The following is an 18,328-nucleotide window of genomic DNA, read 5'->3' as shown; positions in this document are numbered from 1 at the left end:
CAGGAGTCCACCTACTCAGGACCTGCTGAACCGGAAACCCTGGGAGTGAGACACAGGAAGCTGTGTGTTACCATGCCTTCCATGTGATTCTGAAAAAAAGATAAAAACCTAACCATCATTTAGTTGATCTAAAAAGTCATTTAAAGCAAGATTTTTACCCATTCCCTTAAACATTGTATTTTGACCTACTACCTGTCATGTATATCCACTCACTTTCCTCTGATGAGTCATGATCACACATATACGTCCGCTCACTTTTCCCTGTGGGTCAGCTGAGGCGTTACTCATAGTGGCACTCGGTGCCCGGCCGTGACTTCCAGTTTCCCTTGCTTTCCTTCATGTGAACTTGAAAGCACTTGAGAAGTGATCAGCCAGTAGAATCCTTTTGGAATTTCTTAAAATATTTTTTTACTCACAAATCTTCTACGGTGTCTCACATGCATCTAATTTGATTGCAGTTTTAAAGTGGCTTTTGTTGACTTTTCAAAGCCTTCAACTGAATTTTAATAGAAATGCCACTCTTCTTCCCCATGCACACATCATCAGTCATATTTCACTAAATTTCATAACTATAATAGGTTCAGCCAGTATTTTCAGATTTGCGAACACCATCACCGGTCATTTGAACAGCTAACTTGCTGAAAGCCAGTCGTCCTAAAGGTCAGTTTGCTGAACTACTAATTTGCTGATTTTTACCAAGTTTATTCACCAAAAACTAATATTCTTGAATATTGTCGATGAATATTAATATATTTTTCCTATGAAAACATTCTTTTGGAATATACTTTTTTTTTTTTTTTTAATTTTATTTATTTATTTTTAGCTGTGTTGGGTCTTCGTTTCTGTGCGAGGGCTTTCTCTAGTTGCGGAGAGCGGGGGCCACTCTTCATCGCAGTGCGTGGGCCTCTCACTATCGCGGCCTCTCTTGTTGCGGAGCACAGGCTCCAGACGCGCAGGCTCAGTAGTTGTGGCTCACGGGCCCAGTTGCTCCGCGGCATGTGGGATCTTCCCAGACCAGGGCTCGAACCTGTGTCCCCTTCATTGGCAGACAGATTCTCAACCACTGCGCCACCAGGGAAGCCCTGGAATATACTCTTCATCACTGTAGGACTTGTATCAATTTGTAGAAATAGGGCTTTTTAATTGTATGCCTGGTTTTTAAAAATACCAGTGCATATATTCTTATGAACATAAGCAGAATTTCAGCATTTCATATTGCATTTTTTTCCAGTTTATAGAATTTTCCAGAACACCTTTTTTGGGCCACATGTTAGAATTGTTTTGCCAGCCTCACGAAGTTGTCAGATTTGCTGAAACAAATAGTTTTAGCTGCTGTTCAGTCAGTCTTTTATTCTGGGTGATATGTGAGTTTCCTAGAGTCAGTGTAACAAAGCATTACAACAAACCCATAGGCTGAAAACAACCGAAGTGTATTCTGCCCTCTGTGTTGGTGTCTCCAAATCTCCCTTTCCTTGTAAGGACACTAGTTACTTGGTTTGGGGCACACCCGAATCCAGTCTGACCTCTTCACTTGATTGCATCTGTAAAGACACTGGTTCTGTATAAGGTCATTCAGAGGGGTTAGGACTTCAACTTATCCTTTTTTGGGGGGGGGGGGTGGGCACTGCTCAACTCACAGCAGGTGGTATGGTTTAACAGGAAGTTTTAGCTGACTGCTTTTCTTTCTCTTTTCACAAACAAGTTTTAAAGGCAGCACGGTTTGTCTCTGCTTAGCTTCGCAAGCTGCAGTTGGAGCAAAGCAAAGATGGGACCTGAGGGGAAAGGATAAGAGGTAGAGAGGGGATCTAGGAACCAAGGTGGTACTGGGGGGCTGAGAGGGGAGCAAGGGAGAAGAAAGAGGTGAATTGGGAGACAGATCGCAGGGTGGAGGAAGTGCCCCTGGAACCCTGGGATCCTGGCACAGCTGCCTTCTTCCCACCACTCCAGCTCGTGGGGGGGCCTGGTCATCAGGTTTTCTTATCCCTTTCCCCTGTTCTCAGGGGCAGTCTGCGTCAAGAACCCCAACCCCTGCGCCTCCAGAGAGCCCCTCCTCGCTCGCTCTCCAGGAAGCCACGACTGCTTCAGTGGCAGAAAGGCCTCATGCTCTTTCCCAGCCTTGTGTTTGTGCACGTACTAGTCCAGTTCCCTGAAATGCGCTCTCTCTTCTGTTGAGAGAGCTCCTACTCATCCTCTGAAACCCTACTTAGGAATCTTCTCCCCATAAAGGTTTCCCCAGTGACCCCTCGGTCCAGACAGCTAACACTTCTCTCCCAGTGACCCTCGGCTCCTCCCTTATCTTGTTCCCCAACCAGGCCGTGAGCTCCCGCTCTGTGCCTTCCACAAACACTAACTGAACGGAAACGACCGGCTTTGGAGTCAGGCAGGGCTTGATCAAGTATTGGCCCTATCGTGTCCTAGCACGTGGCTGTGGACAAGTTAATTTACTCCCTTGTGCCTCAGTGTCCTCAGGTGTCACACGGGGCCTCTGAGCTCTTCCCGGGGGGCGTTGGGAGCTTTTAGCGCTATCTCCCCTGGGGAGTCCCTGACCCAGAGGCCGACCCGCCGTCCTCTGCTTGACCGCGAGATGGGTGTCCGAGGTGGAGGCCGCCGGCCCAGGCTCAGCAAGCCGGGTGTGAGGGTCTCCGCGGGGCACCGGGCGCGGGCCGGGGGTTGGGGGCGGGCGGCCCGTGGGCCCTGTGAGGTCACAGAGGGGACCCACCTGCCCTACCCGGGACGCCAGGGGGTGTGGGCGGGGCCGTGGGTATGGGCGTGGCCGGGCGCGGGGATTGGCCGGGACCCGGAGCCGCCTGGGGCACTGGGGCACGGCGGGCCGGTCTCCAGGGAAACCTGACTCCTGCACCCTGAGCTGTGCCGAGCGGAGGCTGGCGAGCGGGCTGCGCTGCGTGTGCGCCACAGGCCTGCGTGGACCCTGTGCGGTCGGTGAGAGCTCTCCGAGCTTCGGTGCGGCCCCGCGGCAGGGGCATGAGTGGGGACATCCCCGAGCTGCGTGCAGGCGGCGGTGGGGGGCCTGTGCGTGGGCTCCACGCCCCCTGGGTCTGGCCCGCTGTTCTCCCTGGGAGGGGAGCAGAGCAGATTTGGGACCCGACGTGCGTGAGAGGGTGTGAGTGTGGGGTTGCGTGGGGACCGGGTCCTCGCCGCCCTGGCCCCCAAGGCCCGCGGGGGAAGGAGGAGCCTGCTGTCTGTGGCCCCAAAACGTGGACCTACTGTAAGGTCGCAGGAGGGTAGCCCAGCCGGTGCTTCCTGTGGTTCTAGGGACACCCTCGGGGCGCTGGAGGAGGTTTCCCTGGGCGGTTCCAACAGGGTCAGGACGTCCGCCTTGTTAGGGGAAAGGGCTTTGTTCCTCTGAGGCCCATGGTGCTGTGGGCGGGTCCGGGGCGCCTGCCAGGACCCCTGAGGGCGAATGTGGGTCCCCGGCTTTGCTTCCAGGTTCGAAGACGAGAGACATGGAAGATCGTTATTCCTCAATCTCATATTACGAAATCCCAAATGCTGACAATTCTGAAAACCAGGTGGAGGAGGGGGGCAGTGTGCCTGCTGCTGCCGGGACCCCGGAGAGCTCCATGCTCGGCGCCAAAAGGTGTGGGAACCCTCCCCAGGGTTGTTCCTTCTGAGGGGTTGGGAATCTGTCCTGGCCCCTCTCCTTGGCTTGCAGATGGCTGTCTGCTCTCTGTGTCTTCTCATCATCTTCTCTCTGTGTGTCTCCCTGTGTCCAAACTTCCCCCTTGTATAAGGACATCAGTCACATTGGGTTCTAAGGACATCAGTCACATTGAGGTCACTTTCATGACCTCACAGTAGCTTGATCGCCTCTGTGAAGATGCTGTCTTCAGATACAGGCACACAGTCAGGTCCGGGGACTTAGAACTCCCAACATATGAATTTGGGTGGGGAAAGGGGGAGAGGAACACAATTCAACCCCTAACTACAGGTAAGAAAAAGAAAAACAAACCAATTCTGAGCCCCCAGACTTTAACATTGTTGCATGTGGGTCTCTATCCTTCCTGGCTTCTTTCTACAGACAAATAACAATGTGGCAAAGAGAGATATTTGTGTTTGCAGCAGGCGAATCCCTTCTTCGTTGGGCAGGTGCTTTATTAAGCCTCTGTGGCTCATGGCTGGCATTTGAGGCTGGCTGGTGGAGGGGCTCAGTCTGAGGGTTCCCATGCGTGAGCAGCCCCGCCAGGCCATCAGCCTGACAGCGGCACAGGTCTGTAGGCCAGAGACACCCCGGCGCAGCATCCCCCAGAGAGCCCTTTAGAGTGGGGAAGGAGGTGGGGGTGGGTGTGAGGGGGCGAGAGGTGGGTCTACTTTTAAGTCAGTGCTTTCAGCTAGCAAGAGCAGGGAAGAGGCAAAGCTACCGTGGCACGTGCTCTGCCCCCTTGCTGCGCGCCTGCCCGTCCTGGCATCCTCCCCTCAGTCTGTGCCCCTTGCTAGTCGGCTTGCTGCCCCTCACACTGCTCTCAGACCCCTCCCCTGGCCCAAAGCTTCCTGTCCTGGTCCAGATGGAGTGTCAAACCAAGGGGAGAGGCCAGGGGAGGGGTGCACGCTGGGCTGGGGGAGGAGACAAGGCCCCCCAGTGCACAGTTGGAGTGGGGCAGCCACTGGGCTCCAGGCAGTGGGGCTGGCCTGGGCTGGAGAGGGCTGCCTGGCCCGGGCTCCAGGGCACTGCAGCCGTTGCCCTTGTCAGACAGACACGGCTGCACACTTAGTGCACTTTCCACTTCTATGTGACCCTGGGCAAGCACTGTGCCCCTGGTGCCTCAGTTTCCCTCTCTGGAGAACAGGGATAGCTACGCAGTCGGCCTCGGGGGTTGCTGGTTGAAATAAGATGGTGTGCGGTTCTCGGTACCCAGTGGCCCTAAGACCTTCAGCCAGCATCGGTCTCCCCTCCCCCTGCTCCTCGTCTTCCTAGATTCATCCCGGAGGCCCCAGAGGGGGAAAAGGAGGAGCCCGAGGGTCCCCTTAGGGAGCAGGACCTGAAGGAGGCCTACATCGAGCTCATCTGGGGTGTGCAGGAGTGGCAGGACGGCTGTGTCTACCGAGGAGAGTTCGGGCTGGACGTGAAGCTGGGATGCGGAGAATTCTCTTGGCCCACGGGCGAGGTAACTAGCTCCCCTCTCCTCCCCCGGTTCAGCCAACCATGGCCTGTCTCTCTCCTCCTAAGAGGCACGTGCTGTGAACTTGTAGATCCACCAGTGGGAAGGATGCTAGGCAAATGTCCTTCCTATTTGAGAAACACGCAGAGAGACTTCTGAGATCACGTCCGAGGTTCGCCTGGGTGTCCACAGGCTGCAGCTCGGGAAACTGTGACTTCAGAGGGTAAATTCTTATTCTAGGCAAATTTTTAAAAATTGCGAATTACTGTCGAGAGTTGTATATTTGTATTGATGAAATTGCCTTGTATTTAAGCTCAAACAGAAAAAATGGATCTTTCTAAAAGTGAAAGTGCACTTTTGCGCCGCTGCAGCAGGCGGTGTCAGGACCTCCTCAGTGGGGACTCTGAGGGGCCCGTGGCAGAAGCTGTTGGCGCCACCTGGCGTCCCCGGGAGGTGGAGCAGCCATGCGTGTGGCAAGCCTGGGGGTGTGCTGTGGCCTGGGGGCCTAGTGCGCCTCCCCCAGTGGGAAGCTGGCTTCTGAAGGCTTCCCAGCAATGTGTTGCATCCCTGCCAGCTGCACGTGCGCTGGTGGAGGATTCTGCCCTGCTTGCAGGGTTGTGTGGTTCAGTGGAGACTTAAGTGCATCTTTTGCTTGCAGATAATAAAAACCGTCTGGAGGCACCGTAGGGGTGTGTGCATTTGGGGGGGTTGGAAAAGCATCAGAGGGCAGGACACCTGGCACTGAAGCTCTTCTGGGAAGCAGGCGCTGGCTGGCACAACCTCCTAGGGGCTGTGTAGGGTCCCGGCTCTGCCCCTCTCTCTTCCAGGCTTGGTTCTGCCTCTGGGGCCCCGGTTCACCTGGTTTTGGTGCCCAAGGCTGGGGGGCCTCGCCCAGCCCCTCACCTCCTGCACTTAGTCTCCCTAGTTCAGGGGAGAGCGGGGCAGGGAGGTGAGCGGGGGTCTTGGGATGGAGCTTGGGGAGCGGTGGGGGCAGGGAGGGGGCAGCAGGAGCAGCTGCAGGCAGAGGCGGAGCTTCTGGGCCCCCAGCCCAGTCCCACCTGGAATGCGCCCCCAGCTCGGAGGAGCCTCCAGACCTCATGTGAGGACAGAGGCCGGGACCTGAGCCTGTGCTGAGCTTCTGCCAAAGAATGCACGGCATCGTGACCCCGATGACCGAAGCGCTGATTTTTGTTCAGCATCTGTTTCTTTAGTCCTTGGCTAGTTCCTCTTTTACCCAACAGTGTGGTGTCCAGTGGTCAGACAGCCCACGTTCCCAGCTGTGGTAGGTTGGGGCCCACTGACCGGTCCTCCTGGCCCCAGGTCCTCGCCGTGCAGGGGGACCCCAGCAGGTAGAGCATCAGCTTTGTCACTGCCTGGGGGGACGTCTGGGTCCACCGAGCAGATGCTCCTGCAGCCATGGCAGCTCCTGAACCAGAGAGGCCAGGAGGACGAGAGGGCGTGCAGGCCGAGAGCAGCGGCTTTACATGCGTCAGCTACCTCTGAGGAACGGGCCCGAGCGCGTCAGTCTGGCTGGTCAGATGAGGCTCCGGCTCTGTGTGGAGGAAGGATGGAGAGGGTCCTCCAAAGCTGCGCCCTCCTGGGAGCGGACAGAAACCCTCTCCCCTGCAGGCGAACCTGAGGAGCCCCCGGGGGGTTGGATTCTCCTTACAGTTCCACACAAATGGTCTGCAACGTGGCACCTTTTTTCAGTTGGGTGGACTCTGATAGGCCCCCCCAAATCATACAAATGGGATGAATGTGGGCAGCAGATGGGCCGTCCCCCGCCTGGTGCCTCACTTCATTTCCCATGCAGCATGGAGTAGCGAAAGCCTACCGGTGAAAGGCAACGGAGGCAGATTGGTAGGTTCTTGGAGACCGAGGGTATACTAGAGGCTGGCTGGTAGCCAGAGAAAACTGGGGGAGCAGAGGGGAGGCTTGCAGAGGCCAGAGCAAGCCTCAACAAACCTCAGGGACCGTCTCTTCACAGAGCCTTCATTTGACTGGATCAGACTGAGGAGGAATTTACATCCCAGGACATTTTTGGAAGTAATAGAGCAATAGCTTGAAATCCATGGCGCTAATATATGGTGTGGTCATGAAAAGAGATGGTCAAAGGAAGCCCTGCCCAAACCACTGTCATCCAGGGTGGCTGTGAGTGACCCTCCACCCGGTCAGGAGCAACAGCTGAAGCTTCACACTGCAGGGGGTGGGGGGAGGACAGACACAAAAATAATTCAGCCAGTCAGTAAGCAAATAAGCAAATAACAATAACAAGCCCAGCACTGCGGGAGCACCAGTGCCTGGAGTGGCTACAGTATATTATCTAAATCGTTGTCTTCAACCCATAATTACGAGACATGCAAAGAAATGGGAAAATATGATGCATACATTGGAAGGATTAAAAAAAAAGAGATAAACAACAAACTGAGAGCACCCAGATGTCAGATTTAACAGAGAAAGACTTCAAAGGAGCCATTTAAAGTATGTTCAGAGAACTAAGGAAGCCACAGTTCAAGAGGTCAAGGAAGGTATGATGACAACCTCTCAGGTAGAGAACATTCATAAGGAGATACATAGAAATTATTTTAAGAAGAGCCAAGCAGAAATTCTGGAATTCAAAATCAGTACAGTCACCAAAATGAAAACTTTACTAAGAGGGGCACAGCAGTGACAGAAAAAAGGAATCAGCAAACTTGAAGATAGATTGATAGAGATGATGCAATCAGAAGAAGAGAGAGAAAAAAAGAGTGAGGAAAAATGAACAGAACCTCAAGGAATGTGAGACAGCACCAAGCACATCAGCATATGTGTGATGGGATTGTGGGGAGTGGGGGATGGGACTGGGGTGGGGGGAGGGAGAGAGAGAGATTGAAGAATATTTGAAGAATTAGTGGCTGAAAACTTCACAAATGTGCTGAAAATGTTGATCTATACATCTTAGAAGACAAAGGAATTCCAAATAGGATAAATGCAGAGAGATCCACAAACAGACACATTATAGTAAAATTGCAGAAATCCAAGGCCCATGAGAAAATCTTGGGAGCAAGAAGAGAAAAATGACTCATTACATACGAGAGGATCCCATGAGATTAATTGTTGACTTAGAGGCTGGAAGATAGTGGGATGACATTCAAAGTGCTAAAAAAAAAAAAAAAAAAATTCAACCAAAATTCTTAAATCCAGCAAAACTATCTTTTAAAAATGATGGCAAAATAAAAACATTCCCAGTTAAACAAAAGCTGAGAGAATTTATTGCTAGCAGACTTGCCTTAAAAGAGATTCTAAAGGAAGATCTTCAGGTTGAAAGCAGCCAACTGAGAATCCTATGTCCAGAAAAGGTAACTTTCAAAGATGAAGATGAAATAAAGGCATTCCCAGGTAAACAAAACCTGCTAGTAGTCTGGCCTTACAAGAAATACTAAAGGTGTTCTGAAAGCAAGTGATCAGGTGAAAATTTCTGTTTACACGAACACAGAGCACCAGCAAGGGTTATTATAAAAGACAGTATAAATAATATTTCTTGCCTTTCCTTATCTTATTGAAATAGCAATTATATAAAACAATAGGTATATAGTTTCTACTTCTGACATGACAGCATGAGGTGGTCCACAGACCCACTTCCAAGCAAGACTGTTGAAAATTATGATAATTTAAAAATCCAACCATTTAAAGTCTTGGTAAATGGTCTAAAGATCATAGAGCATAACATTTATTGAAGAAAATCAAATTTGGTAAGAACGGAGAATCTGTGGTATTCAGATCTCCCTTTCCCCTCAGCTCTGAATATGAGGGCTGTCTTTCTGGGAAGGGTAGATGTCAGCAATTCTCATCCTGTCCCCAGCCACCTGACTTTGGTATGTCCAGGGAGTGGGGCTTCATTTTTATGCTCAACCCCCAATTTATGGGACAGAGGCTCAACCTTCAATGTGGTACCACTGAGAATACTGGGGCTCTGATCGCTCTTGCCCCAGCTAGTAAGGCAGAGATTTCATGCTGGGACAGGCAAGCTCAGAAGACCGGAGGCTGTCATCCCTGACCTCCACTGACTGCTCAGGTCCTAAAGTGGGAGTGTCACTAAGAGGAAAGTGTGCCGTTGTCCCCACCATTGTCCCCAGCACAGCGCCAGAGCCATGGCTCAGAGATCTACCCAGGGGAGAAGCTCACCATAAAACAGAGAGCACTGAACTTCACCTCAAAGGAAATTACCTCATTGGCAATAGAGCATGGAGACATTCAAGCCTAATGGTACTCTCAGAATCAGTGGAGGTTGTGGCGAAGGCAGTTGTGAAGGAGACTGTGGATTCATTAGAGATAAAGGCTAAACTGTAATCTGGCTGGTTGCCAAAGAAACCAGGAAAGAGGCAGCTGGGAGGAGCCCTCCTGTGGTCAGAGCAAATCTCAAATACTGACCTTGGGAACTGTGCCTTCAGTGAGCCCTAGTTTGATTGAACCAGTCTGTGAAGCAATTTATGCCCAAGAGCACTGTTGAAAACAGTAGAACAATCAGTCAGCAGTCAATGGAACTAAACATCTGGGTGTGCTCCAGGAAGGAGACAGTCAGAGCCCTGCCCAAACCACAGTCAGTCCTGGGTGACTGTGGGCATACCCACGCAGCTGCACCTTGTGTGGAGCAGCATCAGAAGCTTCACGCTGCAGGGAGGATGTAGACGTCACAGCGTTAACCCAGCTGGCCACTGAGCAGATAACAGTAACCAGCCCCAGAGAGGGAGAATGATGATGAGAAATGAACAGGTCCCCGGAGAAAAGCGGGCGCCACCAAGCACATCGATATATGCATAACTGGAGTACCAGAAGCAGAGATGGGAGAGAAAGGAGCAGGAAAAGTAGTCAAAGATATGATGGATGAAAACATCTCAAATTTATTGAAAAACGTCAATCTATATATGCAAGAAGCTTAATGAACTCCCAATAGGATAAACACAAAGAGACCCACAAACAGCTGACAGCTAAATGAGTCATCACTTACAAGGGAAATGCTGAGAGTTAAATGATTTATCACTTACAAGGGAACCCCAATAAAATTAGCAGTTGGCCTATCATCAGAAGCAATGGAGGCCAGAAGGCAGTGGGATGTTATAGTCCGAGTGCTCAAAGAGATAAACTTCAACCAAGAATCCTATATCCAGCAAAGCTAACTTAAAAAATGAAGGTGAAATAAAGGTATTCCCAGAAAGACAAAACCCATAAGAATTTGTTACTAGTAGTCCTGCTTCACAGGAAGTACTGAAGCAGGTGACTCCAGATGGAAATCAAATCCACAGGAACAAAGAGCACTGGCAAAAGTCACTGTAAAAATGAATGTGTATTTTTCTTAACAGATTTAAAAAGCAATTTGCATATTAATTTATATATAAGCAATTTATATAAAAATTAGTATAAGTATGTATGAATTTCATTTATATATAATGTGTGCATATATATTAATATATATTTATAGATGTGTGTGTATTACTGAGCCCATAACATATGGAAATGCAATATATTTGCCAATAACAGTACAAAGGAGGTGGGTAGGAGGAAAGATGTATTGTAGTAAGAAATGACTCCAGATGGCAGCTCAAATTGAGAAGAAGAAATAGAAAGACCCAGAAATGATAAATAATAAGTTTAATATAGCAAAAGCTATAAATACATGCTTTTTTCAGCTTCTTTAGTGTACACAAAATTATATAACTAATCATAACACTGTAAGATTGGGTTTGTAACATTTACAGATGTAATATGTACAACAATAATGTCACAAAAAGGGAGGAAAGAGGCCAGAGCTATATAGGAGTTACTCTTTTATATCTCACTGGGATTAACTTAATATGGGTCTGAAGCTGATTTTGATAAGATTCATATGGTAAACCCTAAAGCAACCACTAAGGAAATAACAAAAGTATAGTTTGAAATTAATGAAGAAAGTAAAAGTTACATTAAAAAGTATTCACTTAATGCAAAAAAGTAAATAAAGGAGGAGTAGAGGAACAAAAATATTATGAGACACATAGAAAACAAAATGTAAAATGGCAAATGTAAATTCAACCATATCAATAATAACAAGTGTGAATGGACTAAATAATCCAGTCCAGAGGCAGAAACTGTCAGACTGAATAAAAATAAAAAAGGCTCATCTATATGCTGTCTACAGGAGACATATTTTAGAGTCAACAATAAAAACAGATTGAAAGTAACAGGATAAAAAATCATATATCATGGAAATAACCACAAGAAAGCTGGAATGGCTATACTAATATTAGGAAAAAATGGACTTTAAAACAAAAAAATATTACTGATGATAAAGAGGGACATTTAAAAATGATAAAAGTCAATTAATCAGCAAGATAAAATAATTATAAACCTATATGCACCTAATGGCAGACACCCAGATACACGAAGCAAAATCAGACAGAAATGAAGGGAGATACAGATAATCCAACAATAAAATAATTGGAGATGTCAATCCCCCACTTTCAATAGTTGATGGAAAAACTGGGCACAAGATCATAAGGAAACAGAAGATTGAACAATACTATTAGAATACGAGACCCAACATATTTATGGAACATTCTACCTACCCAACAACAGAATATGTATTGTTCTCAAGTGCACTTGGGACATTGTTCAGGACAGATGATATGCTAGGTCATATACCCACAAAACTCTTAATAAATTTGTAGGGATAGAAATAATACAAATTATGTACTCTGGCCACAGTGGAATGAAATTAGAAATGAATAACAGAAAGAAGTTTGGGGAAATCACATAAAACACACTCCTAAATAACCAGGGGGTCAAAGAAGAAATCAAAAGGGAAATTAGAAAATGCTTTGATATGAATGCAAAAGAAGACACAACATACCAAAACTTATGGAATGCAGCTAAAGCAGTGATTATAGGGAAGTTTATAGCTGTAAATGCCTGTATTAAAAAGAAAAAAAATCTCTCAATCAGTAACCTAACCTTCCTGCTTAAAACATTGGTGGAAGAATAGCACACTAACCTAAAGTAAGCTAGTTAGCTAGCCAGATAAATGTGTGTCTGTTAGAGCAAACATTAATGAAGTAGAGAACAGAAAAACAACAGAAAATCAATAAATCCAAAAGGTGGTTCATTGAAAAAAATCAGCAAAACTGACATATCTGGCTGCACTGACCAGGAAAAAGTGAAGACCCAATTTACTAAAATCAGAAGTAAAAGAGGGACCATTACTACCAAACTTATAGAAATGAAAAGAATTATGAGAGAATACTATGAACAATTTTATGACAAAAATTGGATCACTGAGATGAAATGGACAAATTGCTGAAAACACATGATCTACCACAACTGATTAAAGAGGAAATAAAAAATCTGCACAGACTTATAACAACTAAAAAGATTGAATAAGTAATAAAAAACCTCCCAACAAAGAAAAACCCAGGCACAGATGGCTGGTAAATTATACCAAACATTTAAAGCAGAATTAACACCAATCCTTTTCAAATTCTTTCAAAAATTAAAGGGGACACTTCCTAACTTATTTTATGAAGCCAGCATTACTCTGATTCCAAAGCTGGACAATGACATTATGAGAAAACTACAGACAAATATCCTTTATGAATATAAATGCAAAAAAGCTTCAACAAAATACTAGCAAACCAAATTCAGCATCATGTCAAAAGAACTATTGACTATCTGACATGACCAAGTGGGATTTACTCCAGAAATGCAAGGGTGGTTAAACAACAAAATAATAAATGTAATACACTACATTATTAGAAATGAAAGAAAAAACTATTTCATTTGATGTTGAAAAACATTTGATGTAAAAAATCTAACAGCCTTTCATGATAAAAACACACAACAAAGAATAGAACGGCCTTTCCTTAACCCAATAAGGGGCACCTGCAAAATACCCCATAGTTAACATCAAACTCAATGATGAAAGACTAGATACTTTCTCCCTAAGATCAGGAAGAAGACAAGAATGTCTTCTCTCACCATTTCTGTATAATTTTGTATTGGAGTTGTTAGCCAGTGTAATTAGGCAAGAAAAATAAATAAAAGGTATTCAGGTTGGAAAGGAAAAAGTTAAACTCTATTTGCAGATATCATCTTACAGATTGAAAATCTTAGGAAACCACTTTTAAAACTAACAAACTAGTATTAAACTATTTTGACTACGTATAAAAATAGTAATATTAATCTAAAAATAAAACTACTACACTATTAAAACTAATAAATACATTCAGTAAGATTGCAGGATATAAGATCAACATAAAAAAATCAATAGTATTTCTATACAGTTGCAGTGAACAAACCAAAAGTGAAATTTAAAAAACAATTCCATTTACAATGGCATCAATAAGAATAAAATACTTATGAATACATTTAACAAAAACAGTGTAAAATTTATACTCTGAAAACCATAAAACATTGTTGAAGAAATTAGAGGAGGCCTCAATAAATGGAAAGACATCTCCCTATCAGAATCCCAACTGACTTCTTTGTACAAATTGAGAAACTGATTTTAAAGTTAATATGGAATTGCAGGGGTCCCAGAATAGCCATAACCATCTTGAAAAAGAACAAAGCTGAAGGACTCTGACTTTCCAATTTCAAACTTACTGCAAAACAATGGTAATCAAGATAGCATGATACTGGCCTAAAGATAGACATATAGAAACAATGGAGTAGAATAGATCCCAGAAATAAACCCATGTGTCTATGTCAACCGATTTTCAACAACAGTGCCAAGACTGTTTTAGTGAGAGTAAGAACAGTCTTTTCAACAAACGGTGCTGGGACTACTGGTGATCCACACACAAAAGAGTGAAATTTGACCCGACCTCACACCACATACAAAAATTAATTCAATTTGGATTGAAGAGCTAAATGTAAGAGCTTAAACTATAAAACTTGGAGAAGAAAATACAGGGATAAATCTTCATATCCTTGGATTTGGCAGTGGATTCCTAGATATAAGCAAGGAAAGAAAAAAATAAATCAAAATTAAAAACTTTTGTGCTTTAAAGTATACTATGAAGAAAACGAAACATAACCCATAGTATGGGAAATGTTTTGAAAATCATATATCTCATAAGGGACTTGTATGTAGTTAGGATAAATTTTAAAATCTTACAACTTAATAATAAAGACAAACAACCAAATTAAGAAATGGACAAAGAGTATGAATAGAAATTTCTACTAAGAAAGATACACAAATGGCGAACAAACACATGAAAAGATGTGCAATATCATTAGCCATTAGGGAGATAAGAGATACCACTTCACAATCACTAGGATGGCTATAGTCGAAGTCAATAATAAGTGTTGGTGAGGATGTGGAGACGGTGGAACCCTCATGCGCTGCTGGTGGGAATGCAAAATTGTGCAGCTGCTGTGGAGAACAGTTGACAGTTCCTCTAATGTTAAACATCAAATTACCATACGACCCAGCAATTCCACTCCTAGGTATATACTCAAGAGACATGAAAACATATGTCCACACGGAGATTTATAGCAGCATGATTCATAAAAGCCAAAGAATGGAAACAACCCAAGTATCCATCAGTTGATGAATGGATAAACGAATTGTGGTCTACCATACAATGGAATATTATTCATCCATAAAAAGGAATGTAGTACTGAAACATGCTACAACATGGATGAACCTTGAAAACATTATAGTAAGCAAAATAGTCGTGAAAGACCATATATTATATGATTCCATTTATATGAAATGTCCAGACAGGAAAATACACAGAGACAAAGTAGATGAGTGGTTGCTTAGAGATGGAGGGGTAGGGGAATCGGGGCATGAAAGCTGTCGGGCTGGAACCGTTTTGGAGGATGAAAGTGTTCTAAAATTGATTGTGGTGATGGTTGCACAGCTGTGAATGTACCAAAAGCCATTGGATTGTGCACATTTAAATGGGTGTATCGGATGGAATATGAATTAGGTCTCAACAAAGCTGTTCACAAAAGAGTACCAGCACTCTAACAAACAGACATGCCCTCTTGTCATTTCCCTGTTTCCTTTTAAAGAGGTGATTTGTGACACCGAGGTGCCATCAGATCCACTTTTAAGTTCTGCTTTATTGTCAGCCCTCCCAGAAGCATCGCCCTGGTGCCATGTGGTCTTCAGGACGGTGGCTTTGGCCCTGCACACTTCGTCACACAGCTGGCTTCCTGACCCACGTCCTAGTCCCCAGAGCAGCGTGGGAAGTGGCTCTGGGTGCTGGTGGGCACGGCGGTTGGGGGGGTGATGAGGGGCTCCCACCTTCTCTACTCATCTCTGCTCGCCAGCAGGTGTTTCTTTGTGAAGTTCCTGCATCTTCAGGGGTGCTGGCGAAGCGGAGGATAGGTGACCTTCCTTGGGAGGACTGCGTGTTGTTTAAGGACAGGAAGGCGGAGGGACGTGGTTGAGCCGCAGGTGATTATTGTCGGGGGCTCGCTGCCCTCCTGTCCCCCAGCCCGCTGTGCGTCCTGCCACCAGTGGCCAGAGAGCAGAGCCAAGTCTCCCCTCCAGAGAGGGGTGTGAGCCGGGCAAGGCCAGAGAGAACCTGGCGCTGCCCGGTGGCCTTTCAAGGCGTGGTGAGGGGACACAGAGCCGGGGCCGGTGGCCAGGAGGCCGCAGATCCTAGGGCAAGGATGCCGGGGCAGAGGGGCGCCGCCAGCGCCGAGCCCCGCTCTGCGCCCTCGGACCTGCTCGGGGGCTGTCCAAGGCTTGGGGCGCCTGCCTGCCTTGCCGCACAGCCAGGGGTGGGCCCACCACAGGAGGGTGGTCGAGGCGGGCAGCTCAGAGCCCCCCCTCCGCAGGTGGCGTCACGCGTGACCAGGAGGGCCCTCGGGGGCTAACGCGGTCTCCCGGTGCAGCGGAGCTGGCCCCCTGTCGCCGGCTGAAGCGGAAGGGCACCGGCCTGCCCGAGGGGCTGGACTTGGACGAGCAGGGGCAGTGAGTGGCCGAGGGTGGCGGTGGGCTGGGCGTGCTGCCAGGCCGGCCCTGCCCCCCACTGCCCCGGACAGCGCGGCTCTTGAGAGGCCTGGCCCTGCTGCGGGCGGTGGGCGTCCTGGACGGCGCCCGCCCACTAAACCCTGGTGGACGGGGGTGGGCTGGGCGCGGGGGAGGCACACCCACCGGGCTCACCGTCCTCCTGACGCAGGCGTGCCAGGCCCACTCCCGAGGCGCGCCCGCTAGGAGGCTGCTCCCCCCACTGCAAGACTGCCCCCCACTCCCACGCCGTGGTGCGGGTCCCCTAATGGTGTGGTGTCGTCTCCTGCCCAGTCGGGCCGGCCAGCACCCGGATGGCTTCCAGGGCACGGGCCTTGTTTCCTGTTCCCAGTAGCACCGCACTGGACACAGGGCAGGCCCCGGGGCTCCGGGCCTTGGGCACAGGTGACGGGTGCCTCCCGACGGCCCACGTGGCTCCCCGGCAGGATTCCGTTCTTCAAACTCTGCTACGAGTGTGGCCGCTGCGTTGGGGTGCGCCTCACGCCCTGCACCCGCTGCTACGGGATCCTGACCTGCAGCGAATACTGCGAGACCAAAGCCTGGAGCGACTTCCACAGGAGGGACTGCCACTCACTGATGGCCATCGGTGAGTCCGGGCGCCGGGCCGGGCTGCTCCTGGGACACAGGCACCGGCCTGCAGGGTGGCCGGGCAAGCATCCCCCATCATTCTCTGAAATTGTTCAAATTCAAGCCACTTTGCAGAATTCCCAGATGGGTCTGTGTGGGGACAGGGAGGCCACTGTCCCCGTGTAAGGTGGCAACGCCACGCTTAGTGTGCCCGTGGCTCCCTGGAGGTGTGACGTGACACCGGGGGCTCCGCTGGACACCTGGGGGCTCTGCTGACACCGGACGGCCCTGGTAGACAATGGCTCCCCCGGACCACAGGGCACTTGGCCTTGGGGCTGCTTCTGGAAGTTTCCTCCTAGCCCGCTCTCCCGGGTGTCTGTCGCAGCAGGAGTCTGCTTCTAGAAGCACCCTCCTCTCCCACCCTCCCCACCCCCCTCTGGTGGGCCGCGAGGAGAGCTGAGGGTGCATGGGTAGTGACTCTCCCCGGCCCTGTGCTCCTGGTGAGGCCGGTGGTGAGCAGGGCTGTGTGCAGAAGCTGGGACGTGGCCGGGCGGCCCGGGCCTGTTGGGGGCCAGGGAGAGGGGCAGGCGATGTCTGCTCTTTCTCAGAACCTGTCCTCGGTTCCACCGGAGAGGCTGGGCTGAACCCTGCCCTCGGGCCTGTGGCCCCGAAGCTCTGACAGCCAGTGTCACCTCCGTTTCCCCCCTGTGTAGTGGGTTTTTTGATAACAGGCCCCTGTGGGGTGCACCCTGGATCTGCTCACAGCACCGGGGGCTGGGTCCTCTTTGAGGAGCGATCACAGCGCACAGGGAGTCCTTGCCGTGTAACCCACACACGTGCGCGCACGGAGCACGGCACGCCTGTGCAGCCCTCGCCCCACGTCGGGCTCTGGTCACCTGGCGCTGCGGCGGGGAGCGGAGTACCATGCTGGGAGCAGCAGTGCCGGCCCTCGAGGGCGTGTGGGCCCCCGGGGGACGGCCCAGGCCCCTCACCTTCTCCTCCCCCTGCCAGTTCCTGGTGCAGGGCCCACCGGAAGGGCGAGGGCTGGAGGGTGGAAGGATCTCAGTAGCGGAGCCGTGCTTGGTGCCCAGGCTGCGAGGGCCGGGCTGCCTGTTCTCCCCTGCTGGCAGCTGCACCTTGGGGTCGCTTCTGGGCTCCTGGCCCCAAGGAATTGAGGGCGGGGGGTCTGCACCTGCAGTGCTGTGCGTAGCAAGGTCTCCCTCTTGACCCCCAGTAAAGCGGCCCCCGTGGGGCTGTTTTTAACCCTCTCTGCCCCTACCCAGGCCAGGGGCTCCACGTCCGTGCTGGCGATCTCACTGGGCCCCGTGGGCCTGCGCCGTCTGGCAGGAGAGGAGGAGGGCCGGAGGGTGCGGCTGGAACGCGCTCTAGAGATCACCGCCGGGACGGGGGACCCACAGCCCTGCTCTCCATCCGGGCTCAGAAGGGACGGGCTGGGTGTCTCACGTTTCTGCCCACGGGCTCCAGGCTGTCCGCTGGTGTCCAGCGCATTCATTTCTTCCACGTGCGTTTACTGAGTGTCTGCTTTGCCAGGGTTGTTCTGTGGGGCTGCTGGATGTGGACTGAGACGGAGGAGGAACTGGAGGGTGACCGTGAGCCAGGAGCACAGCGTGAGGAGGGTGGGCCC

The 18,328-nt window shown here is 49.5% G+C and overlaps 1 protein-coding gene across 1 annotated transcript in view; it reads left to right on the top strand.

Annotated features, from left to right (window-relative positions):
* Positions 1-2,584: 2,584 nt before the first annotated feature.
* ANKMY1 (ankyrin repeat and MYND domain containing 1) overlaps positions 2,585-18,328 on the top strand; it is a 30,582-nt gene continuing 14,838 nt past the window's right edge. The window contains exons 1-5 of the mRNA XM_036857684.1: positions 2,585-2,630; positions 2,842-2,940; positions 3,448-3,598; positions 4,934-5,123; positions 16,542-16,702. Of these exons, the coding sequence (XP_036713579.1) occupies positions 2,585-2,630; positions 2,842-2,940; positions 3,448-3,598; positions 4,934-5,123; positions 16,542-16,702 (647 nt within the window). The remainder of the gene's footprint in view (positions 2,631-2,841; positions 2,941-3,447; positions 3,599-4,933; positions 5,124-16,541; positions 16,703-18,328) is intronic.

This window comes from Balaenoptera musculus, chromosome 7 (assembly GCF_009873245.2).
Source record: "Balaenoptera musculus isolate JJ_BM4_2016_0621 chromosome 7, mBalMus1.pri.v3, whole genome shotgun sequence".
Taxonomy (NCBI): domain Eukaryota; kingdom Metazoa; phylum Chordata; class Mammalia; order Artiodactyla; family Balaenopteridae; genus Balaenoptera; species Balaenoptera musculus.
This window is presented reverse-complemented; position numbering and strand designations above follow the sequence as displayed.